General features: G+C 56.6%; 2 protein-coding genes across 3 annotated transcripts; one reads left to right on the top strand and one right to left on the bottom strand.

Moving 5' to 3' along the window:
- The first annotated feature begins 287 nt into the window (after positions 1 to 287).
- GGN (gametogenetin) lies at positions 288 to 4,265 on the top strand. Of its 2 annotated transcripts, none has more exons than XM_045380611.3 (4): positions 288 to 362; positions 727 to 788; positions 1,273 to 3,195; positions 4,084 to 4,265. In XM_045380611.3, the coding sequence occupies exons 3-4, from the start codon at positions 1,292 to 1,294 to the stop codon at positions 4,199 to 4,201; spliced, it is 2,022 nt and encodes a 673-aa protein (XP_045236546.1). In that variant the 5' UTR covers positions 288 to 362; positions 727 to 788; positions 1,273 to 1,291; the 3' UTR covers positions 4,202 to 4,265. The 2 variants fall into 2 exon arrangements, with proteins under 2 accessions (XP_045236546.1, XP_065392640.1); XM_065536568.2 differs by lacking the exon at positions 288 to 362 and adding an exon at positions 515 to 574.
- Positions 4,266 to 4,803: 538 nt separating this feature from the next.
- Positions 4,804 to 14,445, bottom strand: PSMD8 (proteasome 26S subunit, non-ATPase 8). Its single transcript, XM_045380620.3, has 7 exons — positions 14,055 to 14,445; positions 12,471 to 12,543; positions 12,249 to 12,351; positions 9,411 to 9,576; positions 7,593 to 7,693; positions 6,361 to 6,472; positions 4,804 to 5,363 (listed from the first exon to the last, which is right to left on the bottom strand). Exons 1-7 carry the CDS (start codon positions 14,412 to 14,414, stop codon positions 5,226 to 5,228), a joined length of 1,053 nt encoding a protein of 350 aa, XP_045236555.1. The 5' UTR covers positions 14,415 to 14,445; the 3' UTR covers positions 4,804 to 5,225.
- Positions 14,446 to 15,519: the final 1,074 nt, after the last annotated feature.

The following is a 15,519-nucleotide window of genomic DNA, read 5'->3' as shown; positions in this document are numbered from 1 at the left end:
GGATCCCCCACTTTTCCACCCATCTGCGCCATTGGTCTCTAATGCTATGAGGAGGGGATAGGGGCAGGGACAGGGGCTGGTCTCAAGGTTCTAAAGAGGCGGTGGTCTACGCTGTGGCTTCGAAATAGGAGGGGCTGAGTGCCTGGCAGGGTTCGATAAGGGGTGGGGCGAGAAGGGAGCCTTCACGTGTGGGTGGGGTTGGAGGGCCTGGGTATAACGAGGTTTGGATGCTGAAGGCGAGGACTAGTGCGTGCGTCACGGAAGGGGCGGGCCCACGGTGGACGGGCCTTCTCGGCGCGCCGGGGCATGGAGAGGGTCTTGGGAAACGATGTTGCTGGGTCTTAAAAAGGCGGAGCTTAGAGGTAAATTGCCTCAGGGGCGGGGCAGAGAGGTCCAAAGGGGAGGAGCGACGCCTGGGTGTTCGCGCGGGCGGGGCCTCGGGAGGGAATAAGGAGAGGGGCGGAGCATTCTAAAGGGGAGGGGCTAAGGAGAACAACCCAAAGGGGTGGAGCTTAGAACCAGAAGGCCGGGGGGCGAGGAAGACGACCTCGGAGTATTTCAAGGGGAGACCCAGGTTCGTAAGGGACTGGGCTCCCGCGGGCTCGCAGGAGGGCGGGGCCTCGAGCTCCAGGGGCGGGGCCTAGATCTCGGGGTCCGCCCTCGCTGTCTCGCCCACTTGCCTTCACCCGCACCCCCGTTCTTTTCGGTTATTTTCTGCTACGGCAGTTCCCTGCCCTGCCCCGGGCCCAGGGGGCCGCTGTCTGAACTCTGGTCGGCTGGAGGACTCGGTGAGTGGGCTCCTCTGGGCGGAGGCGGGGCCAGGGCGGAGCTTGGGGACAGGGGTGGAGCTTGAGTGTGGATGCCAGCTAGTAGATAGACCTGGCGCGGGAAGAGGTTTAGGGGTGAGGCCTGAGGATCTGCCGCTGTCTGGGAAGAGGGCGGGACCCAGGTGATCTAGAGAGAGGCGAGGAGTCAGAGAGTTAGAGGAGAGGACTGAGGGATCAGCATGACCAGCCAAGGGGACAGGCATGGAACCTTAGTACATAATGGGGCAGGTACTGAAGTGTCTGAACAGCAGCTGTGTTGGGGACATGGGAAAGAAGGCGTGATTGTCGAGGGTCGAGGAATAGGAGTGCTACCTAAGGACTTGGGCCTGATCGGATCGTGGAGAACAGGGGCGGGGCCGGTGCGGACGCATTAGATCAAGTACAGCCAGCCTCATAGGGTCCCCACGGCCCTGGCAGGCTGACTGGCTTAAGTTTTTCTGATCAGTCTCCCAGCTCCGTCAGAAATGGGGAACGTGCAGTCGGAGCCATCGGCGGGTGGGGGCTCCCGAAAAGAGCAGGCCTCGGACCGCGCCCCCGACTCCCGCCAGACGTCCCTGGTGGAGCCCGAGATGACCTCCCAGGCCATGCGCCTGACTCGCGGGCTGGGTGTCTGGTTCCCTGGCAGCTCCGCACCCCCGGGACTCCTGGTACCCCGGGAGCCCCAGGCCTCACCCTCGACCCTGCCCCTCACCTTAGAACGGCCCTCTCCAGTGATGTCCCCTCCTGAAGAGGCGGCCGCGGTCTCTGCACCACCCCCAGCCCCCGCGGGGACCCTGCTGCCCGGCCCGTCTAAATGGCAAAAGCCCGCGGGCACTCCAGTGCCCCGGATCCGCGGCCTGCTGGAGGCGAGCCATCGCGGCCAGGGCGACCCTCCGAGCCTCCGCCCGCTGCCGCCGCCGCCGCCGCCGCCGCCCCCGCCCCCGCCCCGGCAACTATCCGTAAAGGACACTGTCCCGAGGGCCCCATCCCAATTTCCGCCGCCCCTGGAGCCTTGGAAGCCGCCACCACCATTACCTTCTGAACGGCAGCCGGCGGACCGCAGAATCACTCCTGCTCTGGCCACACCCGCCTCAACCCCCACAGAAAGCCAGGCTGGGCCGGGCAACCAGGGCCAGACGGCCGGTAGGGCTCGCGGAGGGGCGCCTCCCCAGGCGGGCGAAGGCGAAATGGCCCAGCCTGTGGCTTCCGAGTCCGGCCTGAGCCTGCTGTGTAAAATCACCTTCAAGTCGGGGCCCTCTTTGGCCCCTCCGGCAGCCTCGAGTTCCTTAGCAGCTAAAGCTTCGCTCGGGGGCGGCGGAGGCGGCGGCCTCTTTGCTGCCTCGGGTCCCATCTCTTACGCCGAGGTCCTGAAGCAGGGGCCCCTGCCTCCTGGATCCGCTCGCCCCCTGGGAGAGGTTCCTCGAGGGGCACAGGAAGCTGAGGGAGGTGATGGAGACGGCGAAGGGTGCTCTGGTCCTCCCTCGGCGCCTGCGTCCCAAGCCCAGGCCCTACCGCCGCCACCCTACACCACCTTCCCAGGCTCAAAGCCCAAATTCGACTGGGTTAGCGCTCCCGACGGCCCTGAACGCCACTTCCGCTTCAACGGGGCTGGCGGAGGCATCGGGGCGCCGCGACGGCGTGCGGCTGCACTCTCTGGGCCTTGGGGCTCCCCTCCGCCACCACCAGGGCAGATGCACTCAGCTCCCGGGCCCCGGAGGCCCGCACCTGCCCTACTGGCGCCGCCTATGTTCATCTTCCCGGCACCCACTGGCGAGCCCATGCGACCGGGGCCTCCAGGCCTGCAGGAGTTACCACCGCTGCCACCGCCCACGCCGCCGCCCGCGCCCCCGCCCACACCGCCGCCCACACTGCAGCCACCAGCGCTCCAGTCAACGCCACTGCCGATGGCTCCTCCGCTCTCCCCGGGCCTGGGCCACGAGGCGTCAGCCCTGGCTCCCACCCTAGCCCCTGCTCTGCCCCCAGCCTTAGCCGCCGACCAGGCCCCGGCCCCGGCCCCGGCCCCGGCCCTGGCCCCAGCCCCATCCCCAGCTCCCACCGTGGCTGAGCCCTCGCCGCCTGTGTCCGCGCCCGCACCCGCGGCTGCACCCATCAAGACCCGCACGCGCAGGAACAAGGGTTCCCGTGCAGCCCGGGGCGCAACCCGTGAGGATGGCTTGCCTGGAGACGGTCCTCGTGAAGGAGCTACAGCTACAGTGCCGGACAGCAGCGGTGGAGGGGGTGGTGGCAGCGGGGCCTCTCAGACTGGGGCAGCTAACACCCGCACTGCGCGCCACTGGCCGCCCTTCCAGGTGCTTAACTCCTGTCCCTGCAAGTGTTACTGCCGCCACCAGCCACGCCATCGCCGCCTGCCACGCAACGTCTCTGCCTGGTGAGAGGAGGGGAGAAGGGACCGGAGGGTGCCCAACCCCAGACTGCTGGATAGAGTCCTACTCAACCCTTTGGTTTCCTGGCCCTAGAATGACCCGTGTCCTTCCTCTCCACCACATCTCAAACCTAGCTAAGCTCCACCCTTCAGGACCAAGAGGACCCTTGATCCCATGCTGACCTTTGACGGGAAAGGGGACACCCTGGCCCAGCCCTATGGCATCCGATACCTAAGTGGATTCTTGGCCCTCCTGTACTTCTCTTGGAGCCATCAGAGAGGGAGGCTGGTCCCAGCTGGCCTGACCCTATACACTGCCTTGACCCTGTCCTTGAGGGTATCAAGGAGGACCACATCCCAGGCCACTCAGGGATGGGGGTGAGATGACTGTCTTCCTGGAACCAAATGGGGGTACATGCAGGCCTCCAACGTTACTGGGCACAGGGGCAGCCCTGGACTCCTGACCCCTCTAGCTTCTGGCAACTTCTCCTGACTCTGGGACTCAAGGCTTCTGCCACCAGAGGGCACTGATGTCCCAGCTCTTGTGCTGGGGAGGCTCCTCCTGAGTCTCTCATCCAAGGGGGACACTGCATCCTCCAGCTACCCCCTACCCACACTGAATCACCAGATCTGGCCACTGGGGTCTGATCCTGGCTCCTGGGAGTGCTGAACCACTGGGAGACTGCCCTGGACCTCTTGAGGCTTAGCTGTGACACTCTCCAGTCCTCAGCTCCCTTTCCTATTAGGTGGACACAGCCCTGCCCTGAACTGCCTTTGGGATATTCCAATATGGCCTTCAGAAGCTTCCTTATTCATATGGGGACAGGGAGGCCCTAGAAGGGCTAGGGGCCTGGTCACATTGCCAGGCTTTGCTGACTCTATCCTCCCCCCTAGGCTGAGCACACCCACCAACCACCTGGGCGAGCCACCCTGGGTTGCCACCATCAAGCTGGCCGGCTCCCTGGTGGCTGGGCTGGAGCACTACGACCTGCAGGCCACCCATTCCAACTGAGTGCAGTCGGCTCAACACTCTCCACCTTCCCCTCCATGACAATAAAATAACCAATCCAGATGCCAGCAGCCTGTCAATCACTTGCCAAGGTAGTGGGTAGGGTACAGCAGGGCAGGCTCGCCATTAAAGCACATCTTGGGAACAAAAGGGAGGCTGGACCAGAGCAGCAGTAACTGAGGTTCCATTCACCCAGCACCCAGACTGATGGGCCCAGGGCAGGGGGGATCTGATTCCCCTCAATCCATAAGCCCTAATTCTGAGCTGACCTGGTACCAAGCTCACAGGCTCAGCACAAACCACTGTGCAAAGGAGTGATCATTCCCATTTTACAGTTGGGAAAACTAACTCTGGAACACTTGTGAAATTTCCACATCCCACAAGGGATTCAGCCAGATTTGGACCCTGCGCCTTGAACACCTTCCCAAGAATTTCAAGGCAGGAAACCTAGGCTGAGGGGTGTGCGGGGAGGTCCTCAATCACACGCCGGCTCAGGGAGGGTGGGAGCCACAAGCCCACACCAGGGCCCACACCTTTTGATCCGCACAGGGCTCAAACGGGCAGCCTACAGACGGGTTCCATTTCACATATCATTTGAAAAATTGTTTAATTCATCACCAACATTTATTCTTTTTAATAGGACACTTCACCCGCTTTGTTGAAAAAATCTGGTACCCTGGCCCAGCATTCCTGTGTGTCCACAGTTGGCTAGAACAGTCCCCCTACCTGGGGCCATGCCCTCCTGCAGGCCACAGTGCTGCTGGGGCCCTACAGTGGGCGTCTGTGTTTGAGGCCCTGAGCAATGCCCACCAAACAGAGGCTTACCCAGTTGGAGGGTGTTATCTCCAACCCCTGAGCGCCCCAAAACCTCCAAGTTCTTCAGAGATAAGAACTTGTCTCTCTGCCATCCCAACTGGGGAGACAAGGGCCTGGAAGAGGGAATGTCAATCCACCTTTATTGGACGAAACCCTGCAGTGTAACTGTTTTAAATAACTCATGCCCTGCCCCACCCAGTGCCCAGTGGGCTCAGACGATCATCTCCAGCTGCCGGGCATACTCGATGACCTGTTTGGCCAGTTCTGTGGAGGGAATGGTGGTGTCTTCCGGCTTCTGCTGCTGGCTGGCAAAACTGTAGTAGTTGCTGGGGCCCAGGACCCACCCTCGCTGCAGGAAAGGAGGGATCAGAGATGGGTAGGGTGATCACAAAGGCTCCGTCCCCACCCTATGGAGCCAGCACTTGCCTATACTGTCTTTTCTCACCAACTCTACTCTACCCCAACGACTCTTGACAAGTAACTTCACCTCTGTGCCTCAGTTTCTCTGTGTTGACACTGGGACCCTAATTACACACCTCTCTGGGTCGACTGTGAGGATTTGGTGAATCAACACCTTTAAAGCACCGAGGATAGTGTTTGGCCTGAGTGATAGTTTCAGCTGTCACCCTCACTCAAATTCAATTTCACCTTCTTCTTTTTTTCCAGACGGAGTCTCGCTCTGTCGCCCAGGCTGCAGTGCAATGGTGTGATCTCGGCTCACTGCAACCTCCGCCTCCTGGGTTCAAGCAATTCTCATGCCTCAGTCTCCCAAGTAGCTGGGATTACAGGCACCCGCCACCACATCCAGCTAATTTTTTTGTATTTTTTAGTAGAGACGGGGTTTCACCATGTTGACCAGGCTGGTCTCGAACTCCTGACCTCAGGTGATCCACCCACCTCAGCCTCCCAGAGTGAGCCTAGGTGGGAAGATCCACCTCAGTGTGCGTGAGCCACTGCGCCCACCCAATTTCACCTTCCATAGCCTGGTCCGGCCCTCCTATTGCAACACCAAGCATTGCTCGTGCTCAAACGTCTGAGACCAAATGAAGCGAAGTCTTGCAGAAAAAGCTGCCACTTCTAAGAAATTTTGATAAAGACAGCAGCCAACATGCGTGCAGCGCCCACCTCTGCCCACCTCTAGCTGGTGCCAGCACTAAGCTCATCCTATGTATCTAGCTCCATTCTGTGGACAGAGAAACTGAGGCTCAGAGAGCTTTGGCAGCTTGCCTAGAGTCACGCACTTAAACCTGGGCAGTCTTGTTCCAGCGTCCCTCGAAGCCACCCCACACTGTTGTTAGTGATTTCACCCCTTGGTCCCATGGCCCCTTGCCCTGTACCCCAGCCACCTTCTTGGCGTAGTCGGTCATCTTTTTGGGTGTGTTGAAGAAGAGGATCCGGGTAGCCTCAGTGAAAAGGATTTTCTCGTAGGCCTTCTCGATGCACCCAGCGATCTCATCCCTGGGAGAAGATGAGAAGCTCCTCATTACTGAGCATCGACAACCACCCAGGACCTGTTCCCCCAAACCTGACACAAGTCAGCTCTGACCCTGGAGTTCAGCACTGATGGCAGGAATGTGAGGGGCCCTGTTTTATTCATCAAGGCTCAGAGCGGGAGAAACTTGACCAGACTCACAAAGCAAGCAAGGGCCACAGGAGATCCCCACTGAACTCTCTGACTCCTGGGCCCACACTCTGAATCTCACTGCCAGCCACATGATTTCAGGTCTGAAACCCAGCTTGGGATTCACATGAGGGCACCTCTTCTCAAAACAAACATCACCAGGGTGCTGCACCCCGCTTCGTAGATCCTGAGGGGTTCCTTGTACCCATCAAGAGGCACCATGAACACCACCAAAGTAGAAAAAGAGCAAGGAATTAAGTCGCTATAGTGGGGGAGGGGGTTAGCTCTGGGGAAAAGCGAGTGACAGGGAGGAGTGCCTCCGACATCACTTAGGCCATGCGGTGGGTAGTGGTACTGGCCACCACTCCTCACTCAAATGCCTCTGGGCTCGCCTTTGCCACCTAAGGCACAGGAACTCATTCTGATCTGGTGCTCTGCCCGAGTGAACCAGCTCGGCCACCACTTCGACACCCTTTTACTCCTCAAGGTATTTGTATGTCACATCCACCTGCCCGTGGGATGTCACTTGTGCACACAGCAACCCACGGGCTGCTGGGATTTGGTCAACCCATTCTAGAGAAGGGGAAACTGAAGGGTCCACAGTTTCAGTGGTCGGAGGTGAAGTCTCTTGACTCACTGGATGGGTGTCTAGGACGGAAGATGGGCTAAGACAGGCCACACAGTCCCTGCCTGCTCAGCCAAGCCCATGCGCAGGTTTGACACATGTGGCCACACGTGTCAACAGCCAAGGGCGGTGAGATAAGGGCTGTTATCCACAATCCCACGACCAGGCCCAATTCACTGGAAAGGAGAGCTGAGGTGCTAGGAGGATAAGAAACACACCTAGCCTGCCCAGATAACCGGTGGCTGGAATGAGATTCAGACTCAAAGCTGTCTGGCCGAAGCCCAAGTTCTTTCCAAACTCCAAGCTCCACAGGGCCCGGGCCCCCCACACACCTGATGGTGTCCAGCAGGATGTCAATGAAGAAGGTGTAGCTCTCAGCGGGGATGTTACCCTTGGCCAGGAACACTTTGTTGTAGCTGCCCTCCATCAGGTACTGCAGACACCGGGAAAGGGGAAAGAGAAGAGAATGAAGAGGAAGCTGCAAAGGGCCCTACCTGTGTGGGCCTCATCATACTCCTAGTGCCCCTGTAATCCCTACCCTGCCAGAACACCCCTTGCCACACAGCCACACCCCTTCCCTGGGTACTCCCTCTTCCAGAAAGACCTTGCTGGTTTATGCGCGCGCACACACACACAGACACACACACACACACAGACACACACACACACACACACACACACAGACACACACACACACACAGACACACACACACACACACAGACACACACACACACACACACACACACAGACACACACACAGACACACACAGACACACACACACAGACACACACACACATATACACACATACACACACATACACACACACACACACACACATATGACTCTCTCTGCCCTCACCCCCTTCCTCCCTCCCTCCCTCTCCCCAAGCCTGCTCTGGGCTGGCATCTCATTATCTCATCTACTGTCCAATTATCCACCTATTCTCCAGGAGGGAGACAGGGCTGGCTCCACCTCAGGCTCATCCCTGTACACCTTTGCATGAACTGTGCTGCCTGCCCTAACTGCTCTCTCTCCCATCCTCTCCCCACGGACCAAATCCTCCCCTAAGACGTCGGCTCCAGGAACAACTTCCCAACCTTAGGTCCTAAGGCCTTGCCCTGGCCCTGCTCCCTTTGTTCCAAAAACACCGTCTTCTCGGCTGTCCCTCTAAAACAGCAGACATGGTGCTGCCTCAGGACACTTGGATTGGCTGGTCCCTCTGCCTGGCTGTCCACAGGGTTCAGTTCCTCATCCTTTTTTTTCTTTTTGAGATAGCGTCTTGCTCTGTTGCCCAGGCTGGAGTGCAGTAGCGCAATCTTGGTTCACTGCAACCTCTACCTCCTGGGTTCAAGCGATTCTCCTGTCTCAGCCTCCCAAGTAGCTGGGATTACAGGCACCAACCACCGCACCCGGCTAATTTTTGTATTTTTATAGAGACGGGGTTTCACCATGTTGGCCATGCTGGTTTCGACCTCCTGACCTCAGGTGATCTACCCGCCTTGGCCTCCCAATGTGCTGGGATTACAGGCGTGAGCCACTGTGCACGGTCACCCTTTTCTTTTAAAAAATCTGTTTTTATTTATTTATTTTCTAAATAGAGACAGAATCTGTCACCCAGGCTAGAATACAGTGGTGTGATCATAGCACACTGCAGTCTTCAACTCCTGGGCTCAAGCTGTCCTCCTGCCTCAGCCTCCCAAAGTGCTGGGATTACAGGCATGAGCCAGTTCCTCACCCTTTTCAAGTCTTTCTCCAATTTCACCTTTTCAGTAAGGCCTTCTGACTCCCCGAAATAAATGTTACCCCGTCCCTGCCTCTCTACCCTCCTTTCTGCCTTTTCTCCACAGTACTCAGCATCTGACAGACCGCACAGGCCACTCACTCTTCGGGCTTACTATCTGCTTCCACACGCCAATGTCATCACCACAAGATCACGAATTTCACCTGCTTGGCTCACTGCACAGTCTGACAACCTCCCACAGTGCCTGGCACACAGCTGGGACTCAGTATTTGCTGGACAAACAAGAGGATGGGTCCATGGGTGGAAAGATGGGTGAACCCGGGCCACTCCTTCAGGAAAGCCCTCTGAAGGCCACCCCTGCACCGCCCACTTTGGCCAGGTCCTCCCCCGCCGCTTGCCGCCTCACTTGCTCCAGGGACACAGGGTGCTTGATGTAGACGTTGGTCTGGATGTCCTTGGCAGGCAGCCGCTCCAACTCCGTGTGGAACTCAGCCACCCGGTTCTGGGACAGCAGGAAGAGGAGGTTGAGGCCCAAGAGCTGGTGCATATAGGCTGACTCGGGGAGCTGCTCCCTGTGGACGCGGGACGGGGAAGCAGGGTAAGGAGGATTTAGGGGCCTAGCGAGCCGTCTACCCGAGGCTCCAGGAATTCTCACGCCTGCCCCATGCATCTCCTGAAGAAGTATCAGGTCCCGGGTTTTCATATGAGGAAACTGTGGCCCAAAGATGCATGAATTAGTCACAAGTCATACTGATCCAAGTGAGGGACCTCACTTCAGTGAAATGACAACCTCAGTTTCCCAAAGTGTAAACTGGGTATCACCACAGTATCCTTTTATTTATTTATTTTTGAGAAGGAGTCTCTCTTTGTTGCCCGGACTGGAGTGCAATGGTGCGTTCTTGGCTCACTGCAACCTCTGCTTGCTGGGTTTAAGCAATTCTCCTGACTCAGCCTCCCAAGTAGCTGGGACTACAAGCACATGCCACCACGCCTGGCTAATTTTTGGTATTTTTAGTAGAGACAGGGTTTCACCATGCTGGCCAGGCTGGTCTTGAACTCCTGATCTCGTGATCCACCCACCTCAGCGCCCCAAAGTGCTGGGATTACAGTGTGAGCCACCACACCTGGCCCTTTTATTTTTTCCCAATTCCAAGACAGGGTCTCACTCTGTCACTCAGGCTCACTGCAGCCTCAACTTCCCATGTTCAAGCTATCCTCCAACCTCAGACTCCAAAGTAGCGGGACTACAAGTGCACACCATCATGTCCAGCTAATTTTTTTGTCATTTTTTGTAGAGACAGGATTTCGCCATGTTGGTCAGGCAGGTCTGGAACTCCTGGACACAAGTGATCCTTTTGTCTCAGCCTCCCAAAGTGCTGGGGTTTCAGGCATGTGCCATCATGCCTGGCCTCACAGTATCCACTTTGTAGAGATGGGTTGAATGAACAAGGGTTAAGTGAACTAAATGGTTCAACCCAGGTAAGGTGATTAGAACAATACCTGGCCCAAATAAACACAGTGTTAGCTATAATTATATTAAGAGTTACTGGCCAGGCGCGGTGGCTCATGCCTATAATCCCAGCATTTTGGGAGGCTGAGGCGGATGGATCACCTGAGGTCAGGAGTTCAAAACCAGCCTGGCCAACCTGGCAAAACCCCGTCTCTACTAAAAATACAAAAATTAGCTGGGCGTGGTGGCGGGCGCCTGTAATCCCAGCTACTCAGGAGGCTGAGGGAGGCTGAGGCAGGAGAATCACTTGAACGTGGGAGGTGGAGGTCGCAGTGAGCCAAGTTCGCACTGTTGCACTCTAGCCTGGGTGACAGAGTGAGACTCCTATCTCAAAAAAAAAAAAAAAAAAAAAAAAAAGAAAGTTACTGGCCGGGCATGGTGGCTCACGTCTGTAATCCCAGCACTTTGGGAGGCTGAGGCGGGTGGATTGCCTGAGGTCAGGAGTTCGAGACCAGCCTGACCAACATGGAGAAACCCCATCTCTACTAAAAATACAAAAATTAGCCAGGTGTGGTGGTGCATGCCTGTAATCCCAGCTACTCGGGAGACTGAGGCAGGAGAATCACTTGAACCTAGGAGGCGGAGGTTGTGGTGAGCCGAGATCACACCATTGCACGACGGCCTGGGCAACAAGAGTGAAACTCCATCTCAAAAAAAAAAAAAAAAAAAGAGTTATTGGAGTCAGGTGCAATGACTCAACACCTGTAATCCCAACAATCTGGGAGCCTAAGGCAGGAGGATCACTTGTGGCCAGGAGTTCAAGACCAGCCTGGACAACAAAGTGAGACCCCCATCTCTACAAAAAATTAAAATGAAAGAGGCAGGAGTGGTGGTGTGCACCTGTAGCCCTAGCTACTTGAGAGGCTAAGGTAGGAGCATCGCTTGAGCCCAGGAGGTCAAGGCTGTGGTGAGCCATGACTGCACCATTGCACTCCAGCCTGGGCAACAGAGCAAGACCCTATCTCCAAAAATAAATAAATAAAAGAACCACCACTCCCTACTTTAACAGGGAAAGTGAGAGAGGTAAAGTCATTTGCCCAAGACCTCATAATCAGGAAGCGGCTGGACATTTCAAAGCCAGGTTCGTCTGACGTCAAATTCCCAATCATTAATCTGTGCAGGTATCATTCAGTTTTACATTCAACACATATCCGGTGAGTCCCTGTTCTGGGCCTGGCCCTGTGGTAGGCAGTGTAAGGGACACAGCAGTAACTGAAACAGTTCCAGGCTCTGCCTTTAGAAAGCTCACAGTCCAGTGAGAGAAAGGGCTGGGATGGGCAGGCACAGGCAGAGGGGTCGGAGCTGGGACCGGACTGGAAGCCACAGGAAAGAACTTGGTCTTGTGCCTGAGGACCATGAAGAGCCATGCAGGTTCTGAGCAGGGTATGGACAGTTTCAAATTTTAGTGTTACATGATCCTGCTGGCTGCCACGGGGGTTTGAGTCAGAGGGACAAGGCTGGGGCCAGGACTAGTGAAGGGTGATGGCAGCCCTGCTGGGCAGAGGGGCTGCAGTGTGGGAATGGGTTGGGGGAGACTGACTAGAGACCTACAAGCCTGGATCACACAACCCAAGTCTCAGGACCTCCAAGCCAACTCCTGACCCTAGTTCTGAGGACAGAACTAAGCCAGGTGGAGTTCCCAGATGAAGAAAGAGGACCCACGTGGCCAGAGCCCCAGAGATAAAGGAGCTGCCATGCAACCACCCCCCAATTGGGGGCAGGACCCATTCTTACTTGTAATCAAAGTAGTAGCATTTGAGCTGGGCCATGTAGCGCTCGAAGGAGGGGATGTCCTTGCGCAGGATGCTCCACTGGGCCCCGATCTCCAGTATGTCACCTGTGGGTGACAGAGTGAGCTCTCAGGAGGTGACTGAGGTCTCTTCCCCAACCACCACTGCTACCATTCCTGCCATAACGCCCTGATCATCACCCCCCACTAACCCCAGTGACACTCACGGGCCAGAATGAGCTGCTGTTTGGTCAGCTTGGTCCCTGTGGTTGGCAAGAAGTTGAGCTCCAGAAGAACTAGCTGATGGGGAGGTGAGGGAAGAAAAGATGGGAATTCAAATACAGATGACTTACTTGCTCTATGCTTTGTTCCTCCCACCTGGAAAATGGGGCTAACCATCATCCTGACTCATGAAGAGTCCTTTTTCTTTTTTTTTTTTTTTTTTTTGAGACGGAGTCTCACTCTGTCGCCCAGGCTGGAGTGCAGTGGTGCGATCTCGGTTCACTGCAAGCTCCACCTCCCGAGTTCACGCCATCCTCCTGTCTCAGCCTCTCAAGTAGCTGGGACAACAGGCACCTGCCACCATACTAATTTTTTTTTTGTATTTTTAGTAGAGATGGGATTTCACCGTGTTAGCCAGGATGGTCTCGACCTCCTGACCTCATGATCCTGTCTTGGCCTCCCAAAGTGCTGGGATTACAGGCGTGAGCCACCGCGCCAGGCCGAAGAGTCCTTTTTCATCAAGCACTCAGAACAAGGCCTGAGCACACAACACACGCCCATTTAAGATTCCATCACATTACAATTATTAATAGCCCCACTGGGGAAACGAGGAGGGACAGTCAGTGCCTGACCCAGTGGAATCACACGGCGGGGGGGGGGGGGGGGACACCAGCACATTCCATTCGTGGCTGATCTTCCCCACCATCTATTGGGGAAGGGGTAGCTGGGCTATCCCCAAAATCTGTATCTGGGAGGGGGAGGTCCAAATCTCCCCACACAGTTCAGCCCATACATTTTTCCTTAGCAGACACAGCAGCTTGTTCCAAGCCACTGGATTTATACTCCCTCCCAACACATACTTGGTCTCAAGCACTCTGAGCCCCATATTCTTGTTCTCTACTTGTAAGAATATTTCCTCTAGGTTCAGTCCTGCCTTCACAACTAGGCTGCCCCCTCTCCCCACAGATGCGAGCCTAAGCCCCAGATCTCTCAGATCCTAACCCAGCCTGGTCTTAACGACACACCCTCTACACAGTCCACCTTTTCAGTCTCATTCTTTTATCATTCTGGGCAGTCCTCATTTCCCACTTGGTCTTGCCTGGACTCCACCATCAGGAAAAGAAAGAACCCCAGTCCTGCCACTCCGACCAGTTAAGCCTCCAAGCACCAAAACTCTAACCCCTCACTCATTCTGCCATCCCGACTCTTTCCATCATTCCCCCACCACGCCCGCGTAGGTCCATTCCAGTCATCTCTCACCTGAAAAAAAAAAAAAAAAAAAGTGTAGAGACAAGAGTCTCGCTTTGTTGCTCAAGCTGATCTTGAACTCTTGGGCTTAAGTGATGCTCCCCCGCCAAGTGCTGCGATTACAGGCGTGAACCACCGCGCCCTGTCCTCTCTCGCTTCTTGACCCCCTCCGGGCCGCCACTTTGGCTGCTCCAAATCTTTCGCCCCGTCGGATCCCCCAGCCCGCCTCAGTCTCGCTGGCACCGAGGTGTATTCCGCGGCCCGGGACTTGGTTGGGTCCAGACGCCTCGTAGCGCCCCCCACGCCCGCAACACTCGGTTTCCTGGGCCTGCCAACCTTACCTTTAGCCGGCCCAGCTCTTCCCCGCACTTGCTAAGATTGGGGCTTTTACGATTCCACTCGCCCTTGAGTTGCTCGTACATGCCGGTCGCGGCTTGTAGGACAGCGCCCGAGGTCGCCGCGGGCCCCGAGCTCGAGAAGCCTGCCGCACCGTTCACCGCCGCGGCCGCCATGTTGCGTGATGCAGCAAGCCGACCGCCCGATTTACGGCAACGCCGCCTACAGACGCTCGCCCGGCGGAAGTGGGGCCGAGAGGTGGAGCCCAAGGCCCGGGGCGGGGCTACAACCTGCCTCCGCCCGCCACGGGTAGCCCGCTGTCGCTCTCGAGGTGGCGCCCTCGGAGCCCTGCCCTTAATGAACATGTCAGTTGGAGCTCCGCCTCTGTCGTCACTCAAGATGGTGACCGGAAGTCGGCTTTTGCCCTAACTGAAAATGACAGCTGTCTCAACGCCGCCCTCCCGCCCCACCGACCTCACGGTTCCAGTAATGAACATGGCTGCCCTGGTTTCAGTCTGAGTGTTCGGGACGCTACGTAGCTGTCCTGAAGGTTCCGCCTTCGGGGCAGCGTCTCCAGCCAATAGGTGGCGATGTCGTGCCGTTTGGAGAGCTGTGTTTTACTCATTTTATAGACAGAGAGGCCGGGTAACCTTCCAACGGACTAACAGCTAGGATGTATACCTGGGGCTCCCTCTCCAGTCTCTTTTTCTTTTTTTTTTTGAGACGGAGTCTCGCTCAGTCGCCCAGGCTGGAGTGCAGTGGCCGGATCTCAGCTCACTGCAAGATCCGCCTCCCGGGTCTACGCCATTCTCCTGCCTCAGCCTCCCGAGTAGCTGGGACTACAGGCGCTCGCCACCTCGCCCGGCTAGTTTTTTGTATTTTTTTGGTAGAGATGGGGTTTCACCGTGTTCGCCAGGCTGGTCTCGATCTCCTGACCTCGTGATCCGCCCGTCTCGGCCTCCCAAAGTGTTGGGATTGCAGGCGTGAGCCACCGCGCCCGGCCTCCAGTCTCTTTTTCAATGCATCCTTCCACATCTTTTTCCCAAGCTTATATAAACGAACTAGTTACAAACCTCATCCAGCTCTATGGCTTTAAATATCATATGTAAATGAAGGATTCACAATTTTTTGTTTTTTGAGACGGAATTTAGCTCTTGCTGCCCAGGCTGGAGTGCAATGGAGCGATCTTGGCTCACTGCATCCTCCGCCTCCTGGGTTCAAGTGATTCTTCTGCCCCAGCCTCCCAAGTAGCTGGGATTACAGGCACGTGCCACCACATACAGTTAATTTTCGTATTTTTAGTAGAGCCCAGGTTCCACCATGTTGGTCAGGCTGGTCTCCAACTCCTGAACTCAGGTAATTCCCCGGGCCCTGGCCTCCCAAAGTGCTGGGATTACAGGCATGAGCCACCTTGCCTGGCCAGTATTCACAGCTTCTTATACCAACTTCTCCTTCCTCCATTGATTGATA

The sequence above is a fragment of the Macaca fascicularis genome, chromosome 19 (assembly GCF_037993035.2).
Source record: "Macaca fascicularis isolate 582-1 chromosome 19, T2T-MFA8v1.1".
NCBI lineage: Eukaryota > Metazoa > Chordata > Mammalia > Primates > Cercopithecidae > Macaca > Macaca fascicularis.
The sequence above is the reverse complement of the archived record's forward strand: the minus strand, read 5'-3'. Positions and strand labels throughout refer to the sequence as shown.

What these genes read in the sequence shown, in the direction of transcription:
- GGN (XM_045380611.3), top strand. Translation starts at nt 1,292, where the DNA reads ATGGGGAACGTGCAGTCGGAGCCATCGGCGGGTGGGGGCTCCCGAAAA. An exon ending in CCACGCAACGTCTCTGCCTG is followed by an intron (nt 3,196 to 4,083) that starts GTGAGAGGAGGG and finishes CCTCCCCCCTAG; the next exon opens with GCTGAGCACACCCACCAACC.
- PSMD8 (XM_045380620.3), bottom strand. Translation starts at nt 14,414, where the DNA reads ATGTTCATTAAGGGCAGGGCTCCGAGGGCGCCACCTCGAGAGCGACAG. An exon ending in ACAGCAGCTCATTCTGGCCC is followed by an intron (nt 12,352 to 12,470) that starts GTGAGTGTCACT and finishes TGTCACCCACAG; the next exon opens with GTGACATACTGGAGATCGGG. An exon ending in TGCTACTACTTTGATTACAA is followed by an intron (nt 9,577 to 12,248) that starts GTAAGAATGGGT and finishes CCGCGTCCACAG; the next exon opens with GGAGCAGCTCCCCGAGTCAG.